General features: G+C 54.6%; 2 protein-coding genes across 2 annotated transcripts; both read left to right on the forward strand.

Moving 5' to 3' along the window:
- Positions 1 to 451: 451 nt before the first annotated feature.
- On the forward strand, positions 452 to 3257 carry S100A6 (S100 calcium binding protein A6). The gene is made up of 3 exons (XM_039512971.1): positions 452 to 607; positions 1834 to 1995; positions 3039 to 3257. Exons 2-3 carry the CDS (start codon positions 1858 to 1860, stop codon positions 3171 to 3173), a joined length of 273 nt encoding a protein of 90 aa, XP_039368905.1. The 5' UTR covers positions 452 to 607; positions 1834 to 1857; the 3' UTR covers positions 3174 to 3257.
- Positions 3258 to 13544: 10287 nt separating this feature from the next.
- On the forward strand, positions 13545 to 15534 carry LOC120390037 (protein S100-A9-like). Its single transcript, XM_039512260.1, has 3 exons — positions 13545 to 13697; positions 14279 to 14455; positions 15118 to 15534. The coding sequence occupies exons 2-3, from the start codon at positions 14300 to 14302 to the stop codon at positions 15328 to 15330; spliced, it is 369 nt and encodes a 122-aa protein (XP_039368194.1). The 5' UTR covers positions 13545 to 13697; positions 14279 to 14299; the 3' UTR covers positions 15331 to 15534.
- Positions 15535 to 27495: the final 11961 nt, after the last annotated feature.

Below are 27495 nucleotides of genomic sequence, written 5' to 3' on the forward strand. Positions count from 1 at the left end.
ACTTCAGGGCACCTGTAACTGTAATAACACCACACCCTGGGCATTGGCTGCTTTCCAGGCTCCCGGGAGGGAGCTGGGCTGGAGATGACCGTCCTGCGGCCGGATGGGCGGCGCTCTGGGGTCAGTTGGGGAGGGGGGGGTCTGTGTGTCTGGGGGAATTCCCACCACTCTCCATCGGGGTCCCGTGGGTCACGGAGGGCAGCCCCCCCCCGCTATCCTGGCTCACTGGTGCCCCTGGCTCCTGGCCCGGGGAACCTGCCGGCATTGCTGATCGCACCTGGCCTTCCCCACCCCACCCCGGCACCCGCCTGCTGCAGCAGAGCTGGGCTCAGCTGGGGGCGGGGAGCTGGGTGAGGCTGGGAACAGGGAGGGGGGCCCGGGCAGGTACAGGGCAGGGCATATTGGGGGCAGCCACGTGAGTGGGCGGGGCTAGGGGGCAGAGGGGGCGTGGCCTCCCCAAGCCGCACCCACCCCTCTCCCCGGGGCCGTGGGCAGGGTTGCTGGGCTGGGCTGGGCTCCGGGCCGCTATATAACGGCAGCCCGCGGGCGGCTGCCTCACCCCAGCCCCGCGCCTCCTTCGCATCCGCTGCCCGCTCCGTTGTCTTGGGTGAGTCCGGTTCGTTCCTCCCCTCCCGGCCCGGCTCCGGCGGGGGGCGCGGGGCTGCTCCTCTCTCCACGCAGCTGAGCCCCGGGGTCCGGGTCCGTTCCCTCGAGCTCGGGGTCCCCGCAGCCCCCCGGGTTGTGCAGCCCCCACTTAGCCTGGGGCTTCCCCGATCCGCGTTCCCACGGTCCGCAGCTCCGGGCCGCTCGAGCCCGGCTCCGCTCCGCGCCGGGCGCCTCGCAAGCAAAGAAGCGGCTGCGCCCGGGATCTGCGCGGGATCTGCGCGCCTCTTGCGCGGGGTCTGCGCCCCCCGGCCCGGCTCGGTGCAGGGGAGGAAACCGCCGGGCGGGGCTGGGTGACTCAGTCTGCGGCCAAGTCACTTGCGCCACAGCCCGGTGCGTCGGGTTTGGCGACCCCTTGTGGCGACGGGGGGAGGAAACACTGGACCCCCCCACACACATTATACCAGGACTCGCGGTACAATCGGGGTCCCGCCCCCCCTTGCATGGCACGAGGCTGGTGGGGGGGGGGGGCTGTCTGAATCCCCTCTGCCCCTGCTGCGTAGACCCCTCCGGAGTGATGGACCTGGGGGCAGACGGGTGGGGCAGGTTTGCCCCTTGGTCGCCCTCCTTTGGTCTCTCTGGCCGTGCCACGGAGCCCGTCACCCTGGGGTCTGGTCACCTACGGCCTTTCCTCTTCCTCTGACCTTCCCCGGCGGGGCTCTGGGCCGAGCTCACCCCGGGGCGCACGCAGCAGCGGGGAGGGGGCGGCTGCCTCACCCAACGCCCACGTGCTCCGGAGTCTGTCCGCTGACCAGTGCCTGGCGGACCAAGCCCAGGGTCCGTGTAAATTCGAGCCAATCCCTCAGTCTGGCCATTCACTCTGTGCGGGTCCCTTCCCCCAGCCCGCTGTCCGTCGGCTCCCTCCCCGGGCGCTGAGACGGGCAGAAACTCCTCTCCCTCGTTTTTCTGGGAATGCCACGTTTGCACGGCTCTCCTGAGAGATGCTGGGCGGGAGGCCAGGTGCAAGGGCCCCAGGTGCCTGGAGCGCTCCCTGGATGGGCGGGCGTGGCTCAGAGCAGAGTCCTCCCGGGGGGAGTTCCCCAAACTTCCCAGCTCCTTGGGCTTGCCAGCTTGTCTCTCCCCCCAGGCAGGGATTCTGGGGCTGGCTTTGCTCTTCCAGTTCTGGTAGTTCCGTGTCCTGGCCTCGCTCACCGACTGTTCTCCCCTCAGATCTACCCACCCAGCTCTGCAGAGATGGCATGTCCTCTGGACCAGGCCATCGGGGTCTTGGTTGCCATTTTCCACAAGTACTCGGGAAAGGAAGGGGAGAAGCATACGCTGAGCAAGAAGGAGCTGAAGGAGCTAATCCAGAAGGAGCTGAGCCTTGGGGCGGTGAGTGTGGCTGGAGACGGGGTCACAGGTGTTTGAGGCTTTGCAAGTTGGACTTGGTGCAAATCACCCCCCGGAAAAGTCCCATCCTCTGTTCTCATTATCGTTGTAAGCCCATAGTGACCCAGGCCAGCTCCCTGTTGATTGCAGCTGGCTCTGCTGTGAGTGAAGGAGCCGCGTTAGGGTTGTTTGCATTACGTTCGTGCAGAGAGGCCCCGGGCAGGGTTGGGGCTCTGTTGTGTTAGGTGCTGTACAAATGAGAGCCCCTGCCCTGAAACGCTCACAACCTAACTAGACCCAGTGTAGGAGGGCGAGAGGCTGCAGAAAGTCATAGAGCTGGACCAGAACCTGCGTCCCCAAGTTCCACTCCAGAGCCCTTGCCCAGAGCCCCTCCTGGAGGTCTTTGTGGCTCTCTGTGAATGCAGAAATATTGCTGCCTGTGGCCAGAGCTGCCTCTTGTTCCACCCTCTCTGCATCACTGACTGCTACAAAGGTGGCAAATCTCCTCAGCTAAGAATTCCCCGAGCGTGGGGGTAGATCTAGTGTAGTCTGCTCCCGTGTCACGGGGAACAAGCAGGGTGAAGGGGGTGTTTGGCCAGAGTGCCGCTGCACTCCAGCAATCTCCAGCTGGCAGAGTGCCCCCCAGGAGCCGTAGGTAACGGCTTCCCTGCTTGGCCACACCCAGCGTGTACTGGGCTGTTCGGGTGTCGCTTGCACTTTACACAACAAAAAATGACGTGATGAAACTATGGGAGGTCCCAAGTCACCGTGTTAGTCATAGAGTGGAAGGCGGGAACAGCCACCAGATCATCTAGGTGGACTTCTCGTATAGCAGGGGCCACCAGCCCCCTCCCTTTCTCCCCCCCCCCCCCCACACGCTAAACCCAACCACCAAAACCTCTCCTCTCATAGCAGCAATTGTGGGCTGGGAAAGGAGGCTTCTGGGAAATGTTAAACACCCCCCCGCCCCCACCACCCAGTGCACCTGAACCCGGACTGTCCCCTGCCTGGGTTGTGAATGGTTCTGTGCTTTCCTCTGGCTCTAGAAACTGAAGGATGCTGAAATTATTAAGCTCATGGACGACCTGGACCGGAACAAGGACCAGGAAGTCAACTTCCAGGAGTACATCACTTTCCTAGGGGCCCTGGCCATGATTTACAACGAGGTTTTGACGGGATAAGAAGTAGACGGGCCGAAGCAGCATGCTGGGGACTGCGCCCCGCTGAGTCACTGCGTAGCCAATAAAATTTTGTTTTGTACATTGCTGCTGTTGATGGGGCCTGTTTCTGTAAAGCTCAATAAACGTCATTGGTTTTGAGGGGGTTTCAGGAGTTGGGCTCCAGGTGGGGCTGGGACGAACCGTTTCCACAAGGGGTCGGTTTAATGGGTGAGGGCGGAAAGGCAGGAGCGGGGGATGAGCACCAGGGAGACGCTGCAGCACTTCACCTGCCTGGGAGGGGTCTGAGTATCACACGCACCAAGCTGGGGGGGGGGGAGGGCTTGTCTCCAGACTCCCACTCGGGGGTGGGAATTCACCCCATGTGAGCCTGGTGCAGACTCCTGGGGACCCTGCTGACGTGTTAAGGTTTAATGCCCTGTGAGTGAGTCCCATGTCAGCGAGGACGAGGTCAGACACCCTAACAAACTATTCACATACATCAGCAGGGCACACGCGGACGCTCCGACCGCGGCAGGCTAGATTCACGCCCCGGCTCACAAGCCCTGAGCCGCCGAGCGAGCTAGTGGCCACAGCCGGGCCTGTGAGACGCGGGGGCCTGTGTGGGGTGGGTCACTCAGAGCTGTCCAGCAGAGAACTGCAGGGAGATGCTGACCCAGCCGTCTGCCTCGCTGCCCGGATCGGCCCTGCACGCAGCAGCCACCCCGCTGGGATATGGAGGCAGCTGGAGCCTCTGAGAGCCCCAGGGCTCCCTAAGCACTGTGCCCGACAGGGCTGCAGCTGGCTAGATGCCCTGGCATGCTCTGCCCATGCAGAGAGATGAAATAGGAAGCTAGTGGCTGAGCCTGGTCCCTAACCACCAGGCTCCTCAGTTCCTGTAACATTAGGGGAGGATGCCGTCGCTCCACCCCCGCAGTGCAGCCCTGTCGGTGCTCAGGGGAGCGGGTGGGGCTGCAGGTGTCACTATGGCAATACCTGTGAGGCAGAGCTCAGCGCCGGCACCAGGGGCCTTGTCAGCGCGTCAGGTGACGGGAAGAGCTATTCCTGGTCTGAGCCCGAGTCCCGCAGCCAGCGAGAGATCCGGCACCATCCCAGGGCAAGAAAAGCCACCGGGTGCCGCTGACGAACCTTCCTTTAAAGGGGCCCTGAGCCCCCTCGGCTCTATGGTCCGTGCTGCGCAGGATGCGGTCCCTCCTGGGCAGACGGGGGTGTCGCTCTGACAGTGCTTGGCCCCAGCGGGCTCTCAAACAAAGGAGGGACTCGTTCCTCTCGGGAATGCCGCGGTGACCGGCTACACCTGATACCCTTGTACAGGGCGGTTCTGTCTAGTGACAAACTGTTGATCTGCCTCCAGCCACCCCCATCAGCTAGTGAGTAATATGCCTCCCCCCCACACACACACGGTAGCCCTCTGGGCCAATCCAGAGCGACCCCTAGGGCTGCGTATTTATCCTGGCTGGGCCGGAGCGTTTTGTATTGGGCAGAGCGCGAATGGCGCAGAGGGAGAGGTGCGGTCCCAGCGTAGCGTCACTCGCCCCAGGGCAGAGGAGCCATTACCAAGAGGGATATTAGGGCTGCCCTGCAAGGAAACGCTTCCTGCTAGTGAGATGGATGGTTCTTGTTTGTACGGCAGGAGAACCGGCAGGCCCCAGCTAAAATCAGGGCCTGGTCGTGCCTGCTGAGGTGTGTGCACGCCCGGAATATGACCCAGTCCCTTCCAATGGCGTGAACAAGACGGACGTGGGGTGGTGGAAAAGGAAATGGAGGGACAGAGACTGGAGCAAGGGGCAGAGCCTGGCTTAAAACCCAGGAGGCCGGTGCCCCTTGCCTGCCCTCGCTGCACTGCTCCCTTCTCAGGAAGGGGGAGAGTTAAGCGTGGGGTACGTAACGACTGATTTCACAGGGCAGCCGTCTGCTTGGAAAGCTGCTGCTCTGGGGCACTGTAGAGCAGTGGGTCTCAAGCGGGGGTACGTGTACCCCTGGCAGGGGCACTGGGGGGGAGCTGAGAGCCATTGAACCAAACTGTAAACTCAGCGTATGAGGGAAACCATTTCCAGCCAGGGGTGCAGCAGCCCCCCTAGCTCCAGCACCTCTGACCCCTGGGGTACGCAGGGGTCTTCAGGGGGGACGTCACTTCAGTTAGATACTTACCTGGTTTTGCAACAGGCTCCGTGAAAAGCACTAGCGAAGTCAGGACCGACTAGAATTTCACCCAGACAGTGACTTGTTCAGCCGGCTCAGTGCACTGACATGGAAGTAGAAGAGGTCCAGTCCAGTCCATTTATTTGATAATTATATGGGCAAAAGGCAGCAATTTGCCAGTACGAGCGGCTGGGACACGTCTGTCATTTTAGGGCTGATTTTGTAAGCAAGTCGTTTTGAAGTGAGATGAAACTGGGGGGTGACCAGGACCAATCAGACTCCTGAAAGGGGGACAGTATTTTGGTGTAGCTAACAGAACTCAGCAGCGGCACCTGCAGGACAAACCGGCTCACTACAGAGATGGGTGTCCAACTTTGCAGCGATGCACATGCTTGATGGCCCCTTAGAAGTTAATTTTAACACCACAGGTGCTGCCGGGAAGCTCTTTGGGCCTGAGGTCAGTGCAGCCGCCGAGGGGCTCGCCTTTGCCGTTGTGGGCTGGCTGGAATGAGCGGGTTTGTGGTATTCAGGTTTTAGTTGCTAAATGAATCGTCGTCAGCCAAAAGACACTAGAGCAAAGCTTGCAAAGGTGACTGCTAAACATTTGGGGCCAGCTGCCCCGCTGGGGTAAATCAAGGCAGCGCTGTGTGACACCCGGCCGCCATGCGAACCAGCCTCCGTGCCCAGCCGTGCAAACAGCTCAGGATGTGGTTAGGAGAAGGCCAGTGTCGCAGCGCTCAGACACGCCGCATAGCAACGAAAGCCGCACACTCACTCCTCCCGGACTGCCCTACTCGGGAGGATACTGGCCCTGCTAAATGATCCCCGGAACCCCTCAGGCAGGTTCTCCGCCTCTCTCGCCGCTCATTTTGCACAGTTAGGCTTCAGCAGGGACCCAAATGTGGTTCCAGCAGGAAGCCTCCTTCGCCGACACCAGAGCCAGGGGTTCCAGGCACTCAGCGTTACCAACCCGCCAGCCGAGGTCAGAGATCCCAGAGTGACGCGTCCAGCACGCACCAGGGTTTGTTTGTTCCTTGAAATCGGCCAGCGGAGACACAGCTCACTGTCCATGTACACGCGCCATGCGCAGGGAAGAGCAGCATGGCCAGGCCTCTGCTGCTTAAACAGCGAACCGGAGCAGGAATGCATGAACCACACTGGCGCGAGCGCAGGCCAGCGGGAGAACTAGGGCGTTTCAGTGATGCACACACAGTGCTCTGGGCTAGATCCTCAGCTGACGTCCATGGAGCTGCCCCACTGACTTACCCCGGCTGGCAGCTGGCCTCTGAAACAGATTTGTCCCAAAAAGTAACAAGCACCTCTGGGCCAGAGAGAGAGAGAGCTAGGTTGCCACTGAGGATCTGGTGCAGTCCCTCTGCTAACCTCCAACCAGCAGCCCATAAACTGTTACATTGTTGCCAAGTTTTGTGTTTTGGTATTTTTATTTTAAATCAGCAGCTCCTGGAGTCCTGTGATTACATGAGAACTGTCTTCTTCTAGCCTTAGTCCCACCTATATGGGAGTGGGTCTTGCAGCCCTTCTTTGCCATTCTGGTTGGTCTTGAAGTGGTCCCTCGTTAATTCTGTAGTTAAGCGCATTTTTTGTATGACATCCACCCATCTAGTTTTGGGTCTTCCAACTCTTCTCTTGCTCCTCTGCTTCTAAGTGTAACACCCTGTTTCCTATATGTTCTTCCACCCTTCTTTTCACAGGCCTAGACCATCGAAGCCTGGATTCCTGGAGCTTTTCTGTAACTGGGGCCACCTTCCCCCTTCCCTGGATTCTTTTTGTTCTGAACATGGTGCAGCCTTGTGATGCCAAACATCCATCTTAACGTTTTCATTTCCACTGTATTCCTGCTGTGTTCTTCTCTCTTCCTCAGTGCCCAGAGTTCAGAGCCACAGCAGCGGCAGGCCTAATTACACGAGAACCTCAGCTTTAATTAAAAAGAAAGAGGTTTCTAGTCCTTATTGTTTCAGAGAAAAGCCTGAAAACAGGATCCAAGTGCACCTGAAAGCTCAAAATCCAAAGACCCCCCCAAACTCCCCAAGTTGTTTTTTAAAATCTCATGGTTTTGAAGCCAGTGTGATAGTTTGGGTGCTTCATTCATGATTTTAAATGTTTGGGGTTGTCAATATTGTAAACAAACTACCCATCCCTCCTCCTAGATCCTTATCTGTCTATCCATCCAGCTATCTTTCCTTCCCCCTGCAATCACTCTCTCTATCCGTATACACCCATCAGCCATCCTTCCATCTCCTCACCACCTGCAATACCTTGTTTATCTGCAATGAATCAGCCACCCCAACACAGCCAGGACTCGCTCAGAGGGATGCAGGCTTCGGGGGAGACATGCTTGCTGGAGGGAGAGGGATTCCATGCTGCAGGCAGCGCACAGCTGCATGGGGGGAATCGTACAGCCTGGCCTGTGTGTAAAAAGCAGCCCAACTATTGAAATCCATTGAACCTGGCCTATTGCAGCCTTTAAAGAAGAGCAACAATCTGCAGTGCCCCCAGGTGGCAGGCATGAGACAGAGCTCCCTGTGTATACCACAGGGGGAGGCAGCCTATGGCACGGGTGCCGAAGGCGTCACACGAGCTGATTTTCAGCGGCACTCACACTGCCCGGGGTCTGGCCACCGCTCTGGGGGGCTCTGCAGTTTAATTTAATTTTAAATGAAGCTTCTTAAATATTTTAAAAACCTTATTTACTTTACATACAACAATAGTTTAGTTCTATAGTACAGACTTATAGAAAGATGCCTTCTAAAAACATTTAAATGAATTACTGGCACGCAAAACCTTAAATCCGAGTGAATAAATGAAGACTTGGCCCAGCACTTCTGAAAGGTTGCCGACGCCTGGTTTACAGGCACGCGTGGGGAGTGGGCTGTGTTAGCAGTGGGGTGTGTGTACGGGACAGGCCACGAGATGGCAGCAAAGCTATGGACGGCGTGTCCTCGGCGCATACCAGGTCGATGGAGATTCACACGCTCGTGTGTGTTAGGGCCTATGTGGGGGGTTTCCTTGCTCCAGGTAGCACCCTGTGTTGGGACAGCACATCCCTCTGAACCCTGCCGGTCTGCAGGGTGGGTGCATGGCTTCTGGGCTACCAAAGGAGGCCCCGACAGCGTCCCAGAAGCCGGAGGGCTCCATGTCAGTAGCGGGCAGGGTAGATGATTCTCCCTTGGTTCCATGCGGCAGGGCGGCTCTGGGCTTTGCTTCCGCAGCCTCTCCAGGGAGCCGTCGCCAGCGTCCTAACGCGCCACTCATGTAAATAGGCTGCAGCGATGCAGGGTGCGCTGGTGGGGCCAACCCAGAGGCCACCAGCCGGGAAAAATAATTAAGACCCATTGGAGGTGGAAGGAGCTGACCTCTGGATCCCGGCGCCTCAGTGCGGAGAGAAGCAAAGTACCCGGGGGATCGCCTAACGAGGGGAGATAAAGGAGCTAATTAAGGGCTCATTGTTTTTAGAAGCAGCAAGGTCCTGAAAGCCCCACAGGAGTCAATGCGTGTCAAGTGCTGGGTGCTGGCTAATTCCCTAGTGTAGACAAGGCCCAGGAGTGGATGGATGATGGTCTGTACGTCCTTGGAAGGGGTAGGCGGGAAGGAGACAGAGGGGCTGTAAATGATCAGCTGCCTCCTGAGCACCCCTTTGTGGCCTGGGGTGGCACTGCAGTGCCCTGCCTCAGTTTCCCCTTGCTTGTGGGGAATCTTCCATACTCCACCCAGCCTGTCTCATTTAAAGACATTCCCCTTTGGGATGGGATCCAATGGATTTAGGCCCTACAAACACTCATCTTCCAGGCCTCTTGAAGCACCAATTCCGTGGTTCGAATAGTTCTCTCACCGTTGAGCCAGGAGCCCTGGCCCTCCTTCCTGGAGCTGGGCTATCATCCAAGCCCTCCCTGCCCTGCAGCAGTGAGGCTCAGAGCCGTGCGGGGTTCAAGCTACGGCGCTAAAAATAGCTGCGTAGACGTTTCTGATTGCGCCGGAGCTCAGGCTCCGAGAGCCGAGCCCCGGCCGTGTTTGACAGCCAGGCCCCAGCCCGAGCAGGAATGTCTCCGCGGCTATTTTCACTGCCGTAGCGTGAGCCCGAATGTGTCGCCCTGTCCTGCAGGGGGGTTTCGCCGTGTAGAGCCCTTTGCTCTCTGCAGCACTTGCCTGCAGCTGCTTGCTCAAGCCAGCTGTGCCTTCCCGCCTCCGTATTCGCCCCACCTGGGGAGGTGAGTGAGGCTGTCCCAGGTGGGCTGGGGCCCCTCTCCCCTGACGGGCCCAGCCACCCTGTGACAGGGCTCGTTTTCGGCTGCCCAAAGGAGCAGGACTGGGGCGGGACGGAGAAGGGGGAAAATTGAGGCTGAGGATCTGATCTATTGCCGCTTCCCTTCCAGCCCGCTTTGCTCTCCCCAGGCAGCACCACTGACCTCCCCCTGGGCTGTGGAGGCACCTGCGAGCGAGCCCGATGGAAATCAGGGCCTGGTCGGGCCGGGCACTGCACAGACGTGGCAGGAGACAGCCCCTGCCTCAGAGAGCTCCCGGTCTAGGTGGCCCAGGCAGACAAGGGAAGGATCATCCCAGCGTTGCCCAGGTGGGGAGCTAAGGGACTGGTCCAGGACACGCAGGGGTCTGTGGCGGAGGGAGTCCGTCTTCCCTTCCCACAGTCCCTTCTCCCACTCAGCCCCTGGGATCCACTGCTCCCAGCGTCGCCTCTGCCCTGCCGCGCCACCCTCCATTCGAGGAGGATTTTCCTGGCCCCACCCCTGGAATTCACAAGAAGGGCACGAGACGCATCTGTGCAGCCATGGGAGCAAGGGGTAGGCTGGGTCCCCAAGGATAACTATTGGCATTTCAACATCCCCAGTGGTAATTTGGTGGTCTGGGAACTAAGTCCCTTCTGACAGCTGCTCAAACAGCCTGGAGTTCCTAAATATGCGAGCGTCATGCACCTTTCCTGGCCATCCCACACTGATGTCAGTGAAACGTCCCTTGTGATCCACCAGTGCTTGCAGCACCATTGAGAAGTACCCCTTGCGGTTTATGTACTGGTTGGCAAGGTGGCCCGGTGCCGAGATGGGGATCTGCGTTCCATCTATCACCCCACGACAGTTAGGGAACCCCACTGCGGCAAAGCCATCCACTGTGACCTGCACTTTTCCCCGAGTCACTACCCTTGATAACAGAGCGTCAATGATTGCATTGGCTACTTGGATCACAGCAGCCCCCACAGTAGACTTGCCCGCTCCAAATTGATTCCCGACTACCTGGTAGCAATCAGGTGTTGCAAATTGATTCCCGACTACCTGGTAGCAATCAGGTGTTGCAAATTGATTCCCGACAACTGGTAGCAATCAGGTGTTGCAAGCTTCTACAGGGCTATCGCCACTCGCTTCTCAACTGTTGGGGCAGGTCTCATCTTGGTATTCCCGCACAGAGCTCCAGGAAAGTGGCCTTATGCATGCGAAAGTTTCGCAGCCACTGTGAATCATCCCAGACCTGCAACACTATGCGGTCCCACCGGTCTGTGCTTGTTTGCCGGGCCCAGAATCGGTGTTCCACTGTATCAACCAGCCCCAGTGCCGCCATGATGTCCCAGTTGCCACAGCCTGTGCTTTCAGGAACGTCTGTGTCCATGTCCTCCTCACAATCGTCCTCGTGCTGGCGTCTCTTAGCCCGGTTCTGCACATACTGCAGGATAATGCGCGAGGTGTTTACAATGCTCACAACAGCAGAGGTGATGGTGAGCTGAGCTGAGCGGGCTCCATGCTTGCTGTGGTACGGCATCTGCATGGAAAAAAGGCACGAAACGATTGTCTGCCGTTGCTTTCACGGAGGGAGGGGCGACTGACGACATGTACCCAAAACCACCCGGCATTGGGAGCTTAACCCACAATTCCAATGGGAGGTACAGACTGCGGGAACTGTGGGATAGCTACCCACAGTGCTCTGCTCCGTATATCGATGCTAGCCACGGTAGTGAGGACGCACTCTGCCGACTTAATGCGCTTAGTGTGGACATACGCCATTGACTGTATAAAATCCATTTCTAAAAATTGACTTCTATAAAATTGACCTAATTTGGTAGTGTAGACATACCCTAGTTCACCCACAAACTATTGGCCGGATACAGGAATTACTGGGTACAACTCTGTGGGCTGTATTATGGAGAATGTTGGATTAGATGGCTCCTTCCGGCCTTAGAAAATCTATGAATCAGTCGATAAGTGTGGCAAAGATATTTTCCATTGAAGAAGGCAGCCAGTGGCCATATTTTAAAGACTGATGCATGGGCCATTTGACCGTCCAGTGTGAAGGTTTCTTTTAAAAAAGTTAAACTTTGCCCTGTAATGGAGAGGGTCAATGGTTACGGGTGAATGGTTGACTCAGCTGGTCGCTTTAATGGGGTGTTCCTCGACCAGGAGTTCAGCTGGTGAGATGGAGTGTCGGTGAGGGACAGAAATGCTTTGATCCCAAATCAAGACAAGCTGAACGTTACTGTCTGCGCTAAGCTGTCTTTGTTACCTTACAGAGCGGGCCAAGGAGGGGGTCACGCCTGCGAACTGAGGTGCCTGAGGCCACCCCTTGGAGAAATAAAAAAGGCTGCATAACTCAGTAGGTGGCATTGAACTTTATATCAAAAGGATGATGCACTTGATTGAAATGCCCAAAGAGTTTAACATGTGCTGCGATGACTTTAGTTTGGCAGCTCATCCACGCATGGTTGGCAGAGTCTCCAGTCGATGCAAGACTTTGGCATTGGGACAGGCGGAATGACTTTGTGTTACTGTTCTGTTCCCATGAAGTGCATGGAGTAATGGGGGCTCGGGACCTGGGTGGACAAGGTTGGGATGCCCCTTCCAGAACGAGTGGCGGGAAGAAGGCCGTGCAACCCTCCCATCACGAGAAGGGATTATTGGAGCAATGTCCGGTTCTTTCTTTCAAGTTTTACTGAAGGCAGGAAAATGCTCAACAGAGCAAAATGCTGCTTATGGAGAATGGATTTCTAGTGGGGAAAAAGGTCCATCTCAGAGAATTCAGGGTAGGTCACAAATTGTTCTTTTACCAGATGAGTTAAAAGAGGCCATGCCAATGGGGGCTAATTGCTGACCTTGTCTCAGTTTTGCTCCTGTTAAGATAACGAAAAACACTGCTGTGAAATGCCAGCCATTTAACAAGCCTTGGGCTGATTTCAGGGGCGTAGCCCTCTCCTCCGTTGCAAGAACCTATTCCCTTAGAAACCTGTTGAGAAAGGAGTAATCCCTAGGGAGATGCAGAATGGAGGGTGGAGCCGATAGTTCATGGGCTTAAAAGTGTGAGCAAGAGAATGAAGCAATATCGGCCATTACCTACCGCCCACATATACAGGAAGCAGAAATTGACCTGGAACATTGTGTTCTTGGCTCCAGAAACTAAAGACATCGAGTCATATCTTAAGCTGTACAAAGGGGCCTGGATCTGTTGAAGTCAGTGGGCCTAATCCCCAGCTGGTGTAAAGAGGCATCACCCCATTGAAGTCAATGGGCCAGAGAGCCCCCAGCTGGTATTAAGTCAACTTTGCACCATTGAAATCAATGAACGACACTGACTTATAGGAGCTGAAGATCTGGCAGCATTTTCAACCAAGCCTGGTTGAGATCCCACTTTCATAAAGGAAATCCGCTATCCATTGACTTCCTAGGTGGGGGGTGTCTTCTCTGCGCCCCAGATATAGTAGAGCAATCCTTGCAAGTGAGGTTCTCCCCCCCCCACCACCCTGCTGTTTTTCTCTCCCTCTTCATTTCTTTCTGAAGTTCTCACTATCCTTCCTTTGCATTCAGTTCAGACTGGTGGTAGGTGGCCCACTGGGGACCAGCTTTACAGGTTAAACATCTCTTGTCTGACAGAACTTGGTTTTCACCTTTGCCGGTGACCAACCCTCCCCCCGACACGTATTTTCAGTGACTATAACTCCCTACACAACAGCCACACGGGTGTTTTGCAATGACACTGATGACCAGTGTGGCACTGGCTTTTGAGACCCCCACCCCATAATGCTGTTTGGGGAACTAGAACGCACATACCAGCCTCAGGATTTCCTGCAACCCCTCTGCACCCCTGTCTGTGCCCCTGGCTGGCTGCTCGCCCGGAGCAAACACTCAAACCGTGCCTCTGAAGCGACCCCGGCAGGCGTCACTTTCTGTACAGGTTCCAGAATTCTCGCCTGGGCGTGCCGGGTGCAGCGCATTGCACAACCAGATATCGTTAAAGAAGGAAAACAATAATGTCACTGTTGGAGGGCGTTGTCTGTGTGTGCAAAACTCAGCTCGAGGACAGTATAAAAGCATCTGATCTCTGCGCTGTCTCACCACACCTGACTGATTGTCTCCTCTTCCGCTCTCCAAGACTCAGGTAAGGCCGTTTACGAGAAGTAGCCCTATTATTTTCTAACCAACTGTCTTGTATTGCCGGGCTGCTTTGGGGAGATCACGAAGCAGGATCCCCCCACCGAAGCAGGGATAGGAAATGCTGCTGGAAGTACAGGATAGTCTCCAAGGCACAGGGAGAGGGCTTTAGATTTTGTGTTTGAACATCGGGGGTGGGGGGGTGTCAGACGCAGGGCTCATGGGAAAGGTAAGTCAGGGAACATCCAAACGCCTTCATTGATACGCTCCTGGACTAACGCTGAGGAGAGCTGGGGTTAATTCCCACTCTGCCATAGCCTCCCTGAGTGATCGTAATCTCTCTGTGCCTCAATTCCCCAGCTGTGAAATAGGATCAATAATCCTTTCTCTGCCTCATCCCCTCTTAGAGGCAGGGACTGTCTATACACAACACCTATAGCAATGGTGGGGACCTCTCGGAGCTATTTGAAAACCAGTAATAACATGATACTGTTCTTGCCACCGTCCGCAGACTGGCCACGCGTCGATCAAGGCGGACTGAGACAGAAGGGAGCGTTCATTCGTGCGCTAACTCTCTTCCTGTTGCAGGTTCCCTAGACACTCAGCGAGATGACGAGCAAGCTGGAAAATGCCTTGAATGACGTTATCGAAGTGTACCACCAGTACTCCGAGAAAAGGCCCAACCCGGACGATTTCCTGCAGAAGCACGAGTTCAAGCAGCTGTTAAAGCAGAACGCCAAGTCATTTCTGAAGTGCACTCTGCCGGTAAGCTGAGACACGGCACTGTCTGGGGGGAGGTGCTGGGAGTCTCCATGATGGTGATTTACCGCCCCTGGGGATCTGGCCTAGCCTTCCCCTTCGCTTTACTTCTCGGGGAGACCTTCACCACATTGGTGTCCCGAGAGTCAAGGGGGGCAGAAGAAGTTAATCTGAAAGCAAATCTATTTATGCTGCTTTAACCCAAAGTTTGCTCCGCCAGTGTGGAGACGAACACTCGACCGATAAACATCCAGAGAGCAAGAGAGACTGAACTTTATTCTGGACCTTCTCTCTTCCTGTCTTAGGCAAATGCCTTGACGGAAAAGCAGGCTCAGCTAGTAAGGACCAAAGGAATGGCTGAGTAGATTGAGAGATAAATGGGGATTTCCTGGTACACACGGAGGGTTTTCTCAAAGCACTTTCACTTTTCTATTTTCACTGTCAGTGATTAGTAGTCAGCTAACTCCCCCTGAACGTCACCGGGGGCCGGGTGTCTAGCAGCCCGTTGGAGCTTTCAAATCTTTCCCCAAACGCCGAAGTCGCAGAATAGTATTTTGCTGTTAAAAGTTGCAAGGAGCGTTCAGTGACCACTGCTGGCACCGGGTAGTGCAACCTCCTACCACCGTGTTGCTAATGGAGTCTTCCTTTGACTCTTCCTTCTTTTGCAGCACGGGTCGACGGAAGACAAATACATAGAAGACCTGTTTAAGAAGGCCGACAAAAACGGAAATGGATACCTCCATTTCGAAGAGTTCGTTACCACGCTGGCGAAATTGGCCATACACGCTCACAATATCTCACACGAGCCTTGTGACGAAACGCCTGGGAAGGATGGGCATGGCCATGGCCATGGCCATGGCCATGGGCATGGCCCCAATTAACTTGGGCATGAGCTTAATTCTGACCCCGCTGCTGGGCATGGGTGTCATGGCTGTGGCACTAACCCCAGCGATGATCCTAACCACCCAAGTCAGGGAGACTCTTTGAGTTAAAACAAGATGAAATTTTGCAAATATCAAATGTAACCAGAGAATCTTTGCCTGTTTGGGCTGATAACGTAGCAATAAAACTTGCCTCTCACGCAATCCCTTGTGTCTCTTTGCTGTGTTCTTTGGTCTCCTGACAGTGGTGTAATCTGCTGGGCTTGTGTGCTAATCACGGCGTGTGAGGGCTTGTGTAAATGGGGGTGGGAGAGGAAGGGTGGCCCGGCAGATAAGATACAAGCAGGAGTCAGGCAGTCTGAGCTCTATTCCCAGCACAGGACTGGGAGCCAGGACTCCTGGGTTCTGCTCTCACATTTGCCACTGACTCAGGGGGTAAACTTAGCCATGTCACGTTGCTTCTCATCTGAGTGGGCTGGGAGGAAGGATTGTCTGGTGGGTAAAACGGAGGTTCTGGGAGTCGAGACACACGGGTTCTAGTCTAAGCACCAGCCAGGATTCCTGGGTTCTCTTCCCACTGCTGCTCCACTCTGACATTGGGTAAACGTAGGCAAATTGCTTCCCTTCTGCACGCCTCAGCCTTGGCCTTCTGCCAAACGGCGAGGCGGAAGGCGTAGGAAATGAACTACAGCTGAGTAGCAGTGAGGCTGGGGCAGTGTGAGCGGGGGATTAAACATGACACAATCATGCAATGCTGTTCAGATACAGGCTAATGCCATATCAGGTTGCATTCACACCTTGTTCGTTCAAGTCCTCGCATTGTACTCACACTGGGGAGCAAATGGGACCTGATCCGATACAAGCGTGAGCAGAATACAGTGGACAGCAAGTCTTCTGCTTCCTGCAAGGTGGCGGAGGCAGAGTGCAGGACATGGCCTGACGCATCTTCCTCATGGTGCTAGTGAGATGCTCAGCTGTGCATGCCGACCCCTGGCTTCACTCCTCTTCCTAGGCAGAGGTATTGTGACAGAAGCGGTCTCCTTAATGCTGGGTCAGCTTCTCTGGAGCACCCGTTCTCTCCTATCACTTTATACCCTGTGTTTATGTGCACAAGAATCCATGCTTGCAAACCACCCTGACACACAGCTCTCACTGGAGCACATGGTCCCATCCTGATGTTCCCACCTCCGAAATCCACCATGTTAGCTCTGGTGACCTGGCACTTTGCTGGGTGGATGGTCAGGCAGAATTGAACTCCGGACCGTCAGTGCTAAAAGATGAGCCTTCACCACTTGAGCTAAAGGAGTAACTCCATTCATGGGTAGTGTTAGTAGACTCTTATGCTCTCCTGGAGCAACCACTGGAGTGGGACATGCAACAACCACTGAGCCAGCGGGTTACATTTGCAGCCATGGCTATAATATGCCCATCCCATCTCTGGCTGGATAGGGTACAGTCACTTTTATGTAGCACCATAAAATCACTTAGCCCTGAATCACCAGCTTCTGGAAAGTGACCGGCATGTTCTGCATCCTGGATGGTGTGGCAACGAACTCCCAGCCTAAATGGTGTGATGAGGATAGACCTTATCCTAGCAAATGGGTACAGAGGAGCCGGCCAGCTGTCAGGCAATGGACTTTCCTTTGTCCTAGGCGTGTGTCTGCATCTCATCCCAATAGTGCCGACCCCATTCTGGGGTCCAGAATTGTGCCTATAGGTGGGTTTTCCCAGTCTCCCTCATTTTCCATATAGGCTCAAAAGACTTTTGAAACCCTCCTAGCCAGGGTGTCTCAGCCAACACCTCCTGATCCCACATATTGACTAAAAGCTGCAGCCGCTTGTTTGGCTGCACTCATGGTTCAGTCTTAAAAATGTTCCAGAGACCAAATAGCCAAGCGTAGCCCCGTTTATTGTCGAAAGACAGAACCGTACAATATGACATGCAGCCCCTCCGTCTGGGAGGCATATTCTCACCTTACACGCAAGGTGCACTTCAAAGAGATGCATTTCAGCCAGCAGTATTTATTACCAGCCTTTCTCTGCAGCCAATCCACCAGTTCCTACCAGTTCCTTAACTTGTTCTGTATCTTGCTTTATTCTGCATGTTAGAATTCCTGGTACTGGTCCGTAAGGTACGTCCTCGTATTGCCCCATGCCTGGTTCGGTAAACTCCACTCCAGATAGTGATGAACCATGACACGACTCTCTAAGTGGACTGGGGAGAAAGTATTCATGTGCCTTTGCTCTGACACGGTTCCTATTTTTGAATGTCAAGGCTGACTTCAGCTTTGCAAAGGGTTTGTGGGATACCTGACGGGATGAACAGAACTGTGGGCATATGGTGCGCAGTACATAGTATATAATTGTACTGTAACAATACCAAGCACATAATACCTGTTAACATGATGTATTGGCTAACACTGAACTACAACCTTCCTGACTCCTGCTCCTTGCGCTCGCCTTCCCTCTGCCTGAGAGCTCAGGAAGGATCATCTCTCTGGAAAGCCACTAGCCCCCTCCCACAATCCCCAGCAAAGCCTGGTTTCAAATAACAAACTTCCCCTTATGACATTGACTCCTTCACTCACTCCCTTCACCTGGGGAGATGCTAAACCGATCTGAGTGTCCACACCAAGGTTTGTGCTCGTCTGCCTTAAATCGGTTTTTAAGTTTTTAAGCCAGTGTGTGCAGACAGGGCCCGGGAGGCTTTTTGAGGCCATGCAAATCCCACCCAGTGGGGCTGGTATGGTAGACCGTGACTTTAGGACTTTGAAGAGGAGGCCCTGTCATTGGGGTCCCAAGGCTGTCTAGGCACAGAGGCAAACAAAGGGGACGGCTGAAGGCTGGAGCTGATTGTTTTGCAGATGTGCTCATTGGAATGCAGAAATGTTCAGCCTGGTCAAATGGGCTCATTAAAGGAGATTGCTGCCGGCTGCGCAGAAAAGATTTTGGTCTGTGTAGATATGGGGCAACAAGCAACCAGGTCGGAACATGTTCTCTAGATTAGCTCCCAAGATCTATGAAATCAGGAGCAAAAACAAAAGCGAGGCTATTTTGGAGGCAATTGATACTAAATCTTCCGGAGTCACTTGAAACCGAGAGTCAGTCCCACGTGAAACTGGGGTCTGAGCTGTCCAGGGGTGGGAGACAAATCCAGGGAGTTTCGAAGAACGACAGCTCTGAGTGTATTCGGGGCCTGACAGCCTTTGCTGATTGCTCTCCACCTGTCTAACGCCCAATCAGTGCACTCTTGTTTGGGCTGACTAAATAGGTACATTGCAAAATGACAAAGGCAATTTCAAAGGGGAAGAAAGGCGTGCAGTTTTTGCAGCGAGGGTAATTAACTATTGGAACAGCTTGCAAAGAATATTAGGGTTGGAAGAACCTCAGGAGGTCATCTAGTCCAATCCCCTGTTCAAAGCAGGACCAACACCAACTAAATCTCTTGCCTAGGGATGAGGTTTTCTCCATGGAAAGTTAGTGAAAAAAAAACCCAACAACTTTTGGCTGAAGCTAGAAAAATTCTATTCAGAATTGCCGCCACGTGCCACCTCATGGGGGTTGTAGTTTGGATTTCTTATGCCCTGATTCTTCTCTACAGGCTGGAGTCCCTCACTGGACTACATCTCCCATGATGCACCTTGACCTCCCCTCTTGCTCAGCTGTTGCAGCGTACCATGGGAGTTCCTAGCCGCAGTGCATTCTGGGAGATGCAGCCTGGCTAGGGAACCTGACCCCTCGAAAAAGAAGGGGGCGTGAAGCAGACAACTCCCAGGAGACCTGAGTTGCGATGTGTCCGTTTGTGGGTGTTCTTTTGCCTCAGGCGAAGCGGAACGTTTCTGTGGAAAGTAGACGCTTTTCCTCAAAGAATTCATTGAACTGAAAACTGAGGGGCCTGTCGAAAACCGGGTTTGATGGCAGGTTATCAGCCGGCCCTGCCTGAAGGTTTCCAGTCCAGCTGGGCCCTTTGAAGAGATGGCCTCTAGTTCCACCACAAGCTATTGGGCTCGGTGCAGGAATCCCAGGGGAAGGGGGGAGGAGGGGAGTTATCTGGCCCACGCTTGGCAGGAGGTCAGATGAGAGGATCATAACGGTGCCGGTGCGCTCCCAGATTCAGATGCAACCTTCTCCCACACGTGTCCTCAGGTCCTGTTCTGGCAGGTGCGGCCAGAGGGGTAGGGGAGAGAATATGGGATGTGTCCGGGAATTAGGACAATAGCGGACAGAAGTTAAGCAGGAGGAGACGGAAAGCTCCGGCTGTGAGGGCAGTGCCCGGATTCCCCTGGGGACAGGAGATCTCCCCAACCATCCCCCTGCCGGTGAACAGCAGCTCAGACTCCACCGCTGGAGCCCCAGCATCACAGGGCACACCAGCCCCCCAACCTCTCCTTGCTGGGACCGGGACCGGGACCGGGACGGGTCTCCCATGAGCCAGAGTCTGCCTGTGGCCTCTGGCTGGGCAGCATCGCAAGGGCTGGCCCTCAGAGAGCCGTGCTATGTCACCCCCTCACAGGGACGTGCACAAGCGGGGGCAAGCAGGGGCACAGCCCCCCCCGATAATCATCCGGGGGCACAGAACTCCTCCAGCCCTGGGGGCGGGAGATGGGGGCAGCTAGCTCCTGCTGGGGGCAGGGTGGGGAGATCCAGCCGTGGGGGGGCGGGGAGGGGTGAGGAGATCCAGCCGTGGTGGGGGGTGGGGGGGCTGAGGAGATCCTGCCGCGGTGGTGGGGGGTGGGGGGGTGAGGAGATCCTGCCGCGGTGGAAGAGGGGACAGTGGAGTGAAGAGCGAGCTCCTGGGGGTTCACAGAAGGTGCCCCTCCAAAAGGGGTCAAATTTAAATTCCTGCGCACGCCCCTGCCCCTGCCCCCCCCGTAGGAGCTAGGCCAGTATTGACTTGCGTGGCCCTCACCCACACCTGGGCTGGCACAGACACCAAGCAGAGCTCGGGGGCTCGCTCATCCCCCAGGCGCGCTGTTCTTCCGACAGTCACGTGCACGCCACACACCTTGAGCTGGAATGCGACGAGCGGGGTGCAGCAGGACAGGTGGGTCTGTGCAGAAAAATGATGCAAGGTCCCACTGAAGAGAGCCCTTGAGCCGGTTTGGCAAGGCCGACAGAGGCACCAGGATGTGGGTTCTGGTTGCAAACATTCCCTGACAGGCAGGAGGAAAAGGCAAAGATACAGCTTCCTCCTGGCCTCTGGGCATGACGGAAACCCAGAAACAGAGCTCATGCGCTCTCCCGTCTCCTGACCCCTATTTATCGTAGGAGAGGCTGTGCTGCCGGGTGAGGTGCCCGGCTCGAGGAGACACACCAGCGCTAGCTGCATAGGGCGTGGTTGCAACAGCCCAGGGGACTAGCCACCTTGGGTACGTACCCAGGAGAGACCCCCGAATCTTAGAGTTTAAGGGCAGAAGGGCCCACCAGACCGGCTAGCCTGACCTCCTGTATATCACGGGCCCCCAGCACCCCCACGTTTGTAGGTAGAGTTGGGATTCTATTGTGCCATGTGCATTCCGTTGCATTTATCCGCACTGAATTTCATTTGCTCTTGCGTTGCCCAGTCACCCAGTTGTGTGAGATCCCTTTGTAACTCTTTGCAATCTGCTTTGGACTCAACGAGCGTGAGTAAATTTGTATCATCTGCAAATGTTGCCACCCCCCCCCCCCCCGTTTACCCCTTTTCCCAGATCATTTATCAATATGTTGCAGAGCCCTGGTCCCAGTACAGGCCCCTGGGCGACTCCGCTATTTACCTCGCTCCATTCTCACCCTTAATTCCTGGCTTTCACCTGGAGTGCCTGGCAGTGCTTCCAGGATCATCTAAGGAGCCTTAATTTTAATTTAATGACAAGCTTTGGTTATCTTAATCACCCTGCCGCTGTTCAGAAACAAACTCCCTGCCCCAAGGGCGGCAGCTGGGAGCAGCACAGAACTCATCACTTTCCACACTCCAGCTGTGTTGCCGTTCAGAGGTCTCTGGGGCTAGGGCGTGTGCTGGGAGCAGACCTCAGGGACTAAACTCGGGGGTGGGGTAGAGCCTCCCCTGCCCCCCAAATAAAAGAGCTGGTCTCACGATGTGGCTTTGCTAAGATTCCCTCTGACTTCTGCTCATGCTCATGCAGTGTGCGCTCCTCCCCTCCAGCGCCGCATGCGTTCCTGGGTGATATTTCATGGGACACCCCAGATCCTGACACCCTCCCCTTGGTATGAACGTCTTCCTGGGAATGATGCAAACACCTCGAGGCCCCAGTTGAGATTGGAGCTCCCACTGCTCTGGGCACTGTTCAGACATCTAATCAGGGGCAGTCCTGGACCCGACGCATTTACAGCCTAAATCAGAGGTTCTCAAACTGGGGTGGGATGGGGGCACATGAGAAGCATTAGGGGAGCAGTGGCTGCTGGCCGGCGCCCAGCTCCGAAGGCAGCGCCGCTGCCAGCAGCCACAGAGAAGTAAGGGTGGCCGGGTGTGGTATTGCTACCCTTACTTCTGTGCTGCTGCTGGCTGCAGCGCTGCCTTCAGAGCTGGGGATATGTACTTGTGTGGGGAGCGGGGAGGGCGGGGTGCAAACCGCCACAGACTCAAAGAAGGGGGGTGCGCGATCACACACGTCTGAGAACCACTGCTCTAAATGGACAAGGCAGAATCGTTATCTCCATGTATCAGAGGGGAGCCGTGTTAGTCTGGATCTGTAAGAGCAGCAAAGAGTCCTGTGGCACCTTATAGACTAACAGACGTTTGGGAGCATGAGCTTCCATGGGTGAATCCCCACTGCGTCGGATGCAAGTCATCCGTTATCTCCATGTTACTGATGCGACCCGAGACCAGTGAGATTACGTGGCTCACCCAAGGTGATGCAGGGAGGGGCACTGAACACAGCTCTCCTGAGCTTCAGTCTGCAGCCTTCAACCCAAGCCCTCTGATGCCAATGTCAGTAACGCTCTGCAGGGCTTGACTTCCGCGCTGCATTTGCTAAACTCAGAGCGCCCCTGTGTGGTGTATGTTATTGTTACCCTTGCAGAGATGGCAAAGAGAGTGAGTCCAAGTAACTTGCTAAAGGCCGTAAAGGACGTTTCTTTGCAGAACATGCCGGGATGCCGTGCCAGCCCCGCTTTTGGAGAGCCGGAATGGCGTTTCACAGCACTGGTGGCACTTGCGTTTGGCCCTTCCCAAGCACAGCGCTCGCCCGTGGCTTATTTGGAACCAAAACTCAGTCGTTCCACCCTGGCCCTACGGTCCGTTCGCGATGCTCCCTCTCAGGTTCAGCTTTCACTCCTTGCAGCACCATTGCCATGAAACTGTGGCAGAAATAAAGGTGCTGGATGAAATCTTCCCCCATTCAAATAACTAAAGGCGGCTCCGGTTTGTGCAGCCCTTATACATGTCACTGAGACCTGGGGGCTCTGAAAGACCCCAGCTAAGAGAAATTACTCTGCTTCCGTGACAGGGCGGGAGGTGTTACAAGGGAGCGTTATCTCTGTGTAGATGGAAATAGTGCAGCTAGTGGACAATTTTCTGCGGGAACGTGTCAGTTGTGAAAGGAAGCGTTTGGAACAGAACATTTCGGTTTCTCTTTTCTTTGGTTATTTTAGAGGATAAAAAAGTCACAATTGAAATGAAACGTTTCCATTACCCCACTGTTAATGTCAAACCCCTTCTGGTTAGGACCATCAAGTCCTCTTGGCTTTGGCTTGGGGAGATTCACATTCGGTGAGGATCAGACAGCACAATGCAGCATGTGTGCACGTGGAGGGGAGGTAAAGGGGTGTGTGTGTGTGTGTGTGGGGGGGGTTCCATCTAGGATTTCCCATAGCCATACCCCACTTCTTTTCTGTGAAGCCTCCAGATCTCCCAGCCAGGGCAATTCTTAGCAGCATCCTGCAGAGAGAGTTCGGCACAGCAGTGCGCGGCTGCTGCGCAGTCAGGTGCTTTTGCATGCTGGAAACATCCACGTGGAATTAGCGTGCAGGGACCGAGCACCCTCCTAGTCAGCCACCGTAGCAAAGAGATCTTTGCTTGGCCTTGGGGTAAATTAGAGCGGCCTCAGGGCTGCTCTAACATATGCTCTTCCCATTGGCCCTTAGAAGTCCTGAGGAGCAGGGAAGAGTCACAGTGCAGGATGCTTTGGCCACACCCCAATCTACTCCCTACCCCAGGAGGTGTGAGCGGGGTGATGCCAGCTCCTCACTAGCTGGGGAGTCCCTGATTGTGGGAGAATCTCAGGGGGCCACTTCCACTCACTTGAAGGCCCCTTCCCGCTGCCAGAGTGGCCGGGAGGGGTCCGAGTGTCCCAGGGGATCAGGTTTAGGGGAAGGACGATTTGTTGTTATTTTCCCTGCTGCCAATTCCACTGAGTGGCTGGAAAGTCCCCAGAGCTCCCGGCGCGGGGGTAAGTCCGGGTGCAGAAGGCAGCTCCGAGCTCTCCATACCACGCTGCAGCAACCTCTCTCTCCTCGCCCCGGGCGGAAACCGCGACTGGAGCCTCCTCCTCAGCCGTGGGGAAGCCGGCTCTGCTCATCTGCTCTGGGCAGCTCCTGGCTCCCGGGGGGACTGGCAGGGCACTTCTTTACCCTCTGGCTTATGTGCGAAGCAGCCAGGGGTCCAGGCTGCTCCCTCCACCATGGACACAGGAAGGGGAGGAAACCTCCGTGAGGACTCGGGGGGTTGTTTTGGTGTAGGGGTGTTTGCCCGCTCGGTGGGACAGTTCACGGTGCTGCACCCCAGCTTTACATGACCCCTGAGCTTGGGCATCTGTGCAAGCTCTGGGGGCCCCTCTGTCTGAGCCACTGGCTGCCCATTACGATGGGGTTTGTAGCCCCCCTCCCCGGGAGGGTGCACAAAAGCTAGTGCACCTTGGTGTAGCTTAATATTCGGCATCCTCCTGCCCTACCATGGATCCCCGCAGGGGCCCTTGGTGGAGTCCTACCCCCCACTCCCTACAGCATGGGGGAGGCCAGTGCCGAGGGTCCCCTGCATGCTGGCCCTGGGGAGGGAACAGTCACACTCCATCTGTGCTGCCAGGCCAGTGGGGAAGTTTGTCTGTTCAGCTGCAGGACGTATCTCTAGGTGGCAGCAGACGCTGCATATCAGCAAGTTTTTTCTCTGCTGAGGCGAGTTGGTGGCGCTGTCCACCCAGCACCTCCCATCGGCTTGAACCGACACCAAAAACTGGATGAGAAAAAGATTTCGTCTCTAAGCAGCTGGCCACCAAGCTCCAGAACCCTGTTTCATAGAACCCTAGAATCTCAGGGTTGGAAGGGACCTCAGGAGGCATCTAGTCCACCCCCCCTGCTCAAAGCAGGACCAATCCCCAACTAAATCATCCCAGCCAGGGCTTTGTCCAGCCAGGCCTTAAAAACCTCTAAGGAAGGAGATTCCACTACCTCCCTAGGGAACCCATTCCAGTGCTTCACCACCCTCCTAGGGAAAAAGTTTTTCCTAATATCCAACCTAAACCTCCCCCACTGCAACTTGAGACCATTACTCCTTGTTCTGTCATCAGGTACCACTGAGAATGGTCTAGATCCTGTATTCTGGAACCAGTCTGTGCCCCCGCCTGCTGACACGCTGAAGTTAATTCAGATGAAAGGAAGAGGCGTATTTTTGGTGCCGTCTGCATCATAGCATTTTTTAAGTCGAGCTGGGCTTTTTTCCTAGAAGCGAGCCTCTGTTCAAACAGGAATTAACGCAGGGAAGGTCTGTGGCCTGGATTTCCTATAGGAGTCAGACGAGAGGCCCTCAGAACGTACGGCTCTCTGAATGCCAAGTGCGTGAGCTGTCACCAAAGAACCGTTGGGATTTCCGGGCCTACGGATTGACCCTAATTGTGAGCTCCTCGGTGCTACCACAAGACAACCAAACAATACTAATGAGAATTATAATAAATCTTGGGGTTGCCGTCACTCTCACTCTCTTTATGGCTGGGTGGGAACTGGGACCTGTGACCCATTTTTCTGCTGCAACGTGGGGTCCTGCTTTAGAAAAGATCGAGAACCATGGCTTTCCATTTCTTTGTTCATCCATTAAAAAACCCAAGCCCTCACTTAATTGTAGATGGTTTCAGAAAGGGGTGGCTCTAGAAATGTCACTTACACGTGGGAGTGTGCAAGGAGACATGGGAAATCTGTAATTTTGCACGAGTGAAAATTGGAAGATGATACCTGTGCAAAAGTTTATATTGTTCCTCCTTTTTTATGGAAACTTTTAATCTGTGGTGTCATATACTGCTTGTCTTCAGCCTTCTCAGAGCTCTGTCACGTCTGCATTCATTGCAGCGATGCAAGGCACGTGTCAGCAAGACACGAGGAGTAATTCTTCCGCTCTACTCAGGCCTCAGCTGGAGTATTGTGTCCAGTTCTGGGTGCCTCATTTCAGGAAAGATGTGGAGAAATTGGAGAAAGTCCAGAGAAGAGCAACGAAAATGATGAAAGGTCTAGAAAACATGACCTCTGAGGGAAGATTGAAAAATTGAGTTTGTTTAATCTGGAGAAGAGAAGACTGAGAGGGGCATGATAACAGTTTTCAAGTACATAAAAGATTGTTACAAGGAGGAGGGAGAAGAATTGTTCTTTACCTCGGAGGATAAGACAAGAAGCAATGGGCTTAAATTGCAGCAAGGGAGGTTTAGGTTGGACATTAGGAAAAACTCCCTAACTGTCAGAGTGGTTAAGCACTGGAACAAATTGCCTGGGGATGTTGTGGAATCTCCATCATTGGAGATTTTTAAGAGCAGGTTAGACAAACCCCTGTCAGGGATGGTCTAGGTAATACTTAGTCCTGCCACGAGTGCAGGGGACTGGACTAGATACCTCTTGAGGTCCCTTCCAGTCCTACAATTGTGCTCTGTGGTCATGTCATTTATTGGTGTCATCTCTAAAAATCAGAGCGTTTAAGACTGCGAAGGACCATTACGATTACCTAGCCTGATTTCCTGTGGAGCAGGCCAGAGAATTTCTCCCAATGATTCCTACATCAAACCCAAACAAATATGTCTCATCTTGATTTATAGATTGCAAATGATGGCGATTCCAGCCCATCCCTTGGTAACTTGATCAAATGCTTGACTGCCTTCATAGTTAGCAACTTTTCATCCAGAATACCAGTGTGAGACGATGGTTCAACAAAGGGTTAAAAATAGAGATGGTAAATCAGTGAGGACTTGGGGTCTGAGATGCTGTTAGAAAAAGCCCCAAGGACTTTGGACAATTCTCAAGTCCTTCGTCTGATCTTGGGTCATAAACTCAGTAAAACGGGGGTAAGCCTTGTAGCAACAAACTCCCTGCTTGTTACATGGCTTGTGCACATACAGGCTTTGCTCCTTGTGTTAGCAGTGTGCAGCCTCACTACGAGCACTTGTGTTGGTGCAGAATGCAGTGCACCAGCTAGAACAGAGTGTTTGGGGTAGTTTTTGCAATGCCTAATGGGTCTGAAATGAACCACAGGTGTGACAGAGCCTGGAGTCAAATTCCCATAATGCAGTGTTCTCCATCCCATAATTTCATCTGCAGCACAATTTGTTTGTGGTCTTCTATTGGCAGCAGCAACGGGACACGTGGTCTTCTACTTTCTGGGGCAGTCAATATATTTTGAAAACTTGTTGCAGCAGCTTACTGATGGCGTGTATGGAAAGCTTTGGGGGAGCCCTGTTCAGCCCAGACCCAGCTGCAAGTTGCGACATGCTGATCCGTTGGTGACAGTAAACACTCCTGTAATATCGCACTGGTATTAGGTAACACCCAGTTGTGCTGGTTCATTTCTCTTAGTAGCTTAGCCAAATGGACTCTTGGTTCTTAATGGCAGCGTCACACACTTTTGGGATGACAATGCTCAAGCTACACAGGATGCCCCCTTCCTCTATTGCTAGATACCCAGGATTTTGGTTACTGTATTTCTAGCACCCATCTGTGCCTGGGTGAGTTGTTTCTAGATGGTCCTGGGCAGGTTACTCCAGCCTGCTGCATGTGGCATTTTAGGGAGGGTTTGCACAGCCCAAGCAACATTACAAAATGGCAATTTCACAAACCTTGACACTAAGAAATGAAGAAAGGTGCCGACAGTACAGACCCTTGGAACCCTGCAGACGTGGGTTTCTCTGGGAGACGCGTAAAGCGAGTGATAGCGAACAAGAAAGGCCAGGCAGCCTGAGCAAGTCAGTAGCTTCAGTG

This window comes from Mauremys reevesii, linkage group 24 (genome assembly GCF_016161935.1).
Source record: "Mauremys reevesii isolate NIE-2019 linkage group 24, ASM1616193v1, whole genome shotgun sequence".
NCBI classification, from domain to species: domain Eukaryota; kingdom Metazoa; phylum Chordata; order Testudines; family Geoemydidae; genus Mauremys; species Mauremys reevesii.

Excerpts from the sequence above, each read along its gene's own strand:
- S100A6 (XM_039512971.1), top strand. The coding sequence starts at position 1,858 with ATGGCATGTCCTCTGGACCAGGCCATCGGGGTCTTGGTTGCCATTTTC. Across the intron at positions 1,996-3,038 it reads AGGAGCTGAGCCTTGGGGCG|AAACTGAAGGATGCTGAAAT; the intron begins GTGAGTGTGGCT and ends CTCTGGCTCTAG.
- LOC120390037 (XM_039512260.1), top strand. The coding sequence starts at position 14,300 with ATGACGAGCAAGCTGGAAAATGCCTTGAATGACGTTATCGAAGTGTAC. Across the intron at positions 14,456-15,117 it reads TTCTGAAGTGCACTCTGCCG|CACGGGTCGACGGAAGACAA; the intron begins GTAAGCTGAGAC and ends CTTCTTTTGCAG.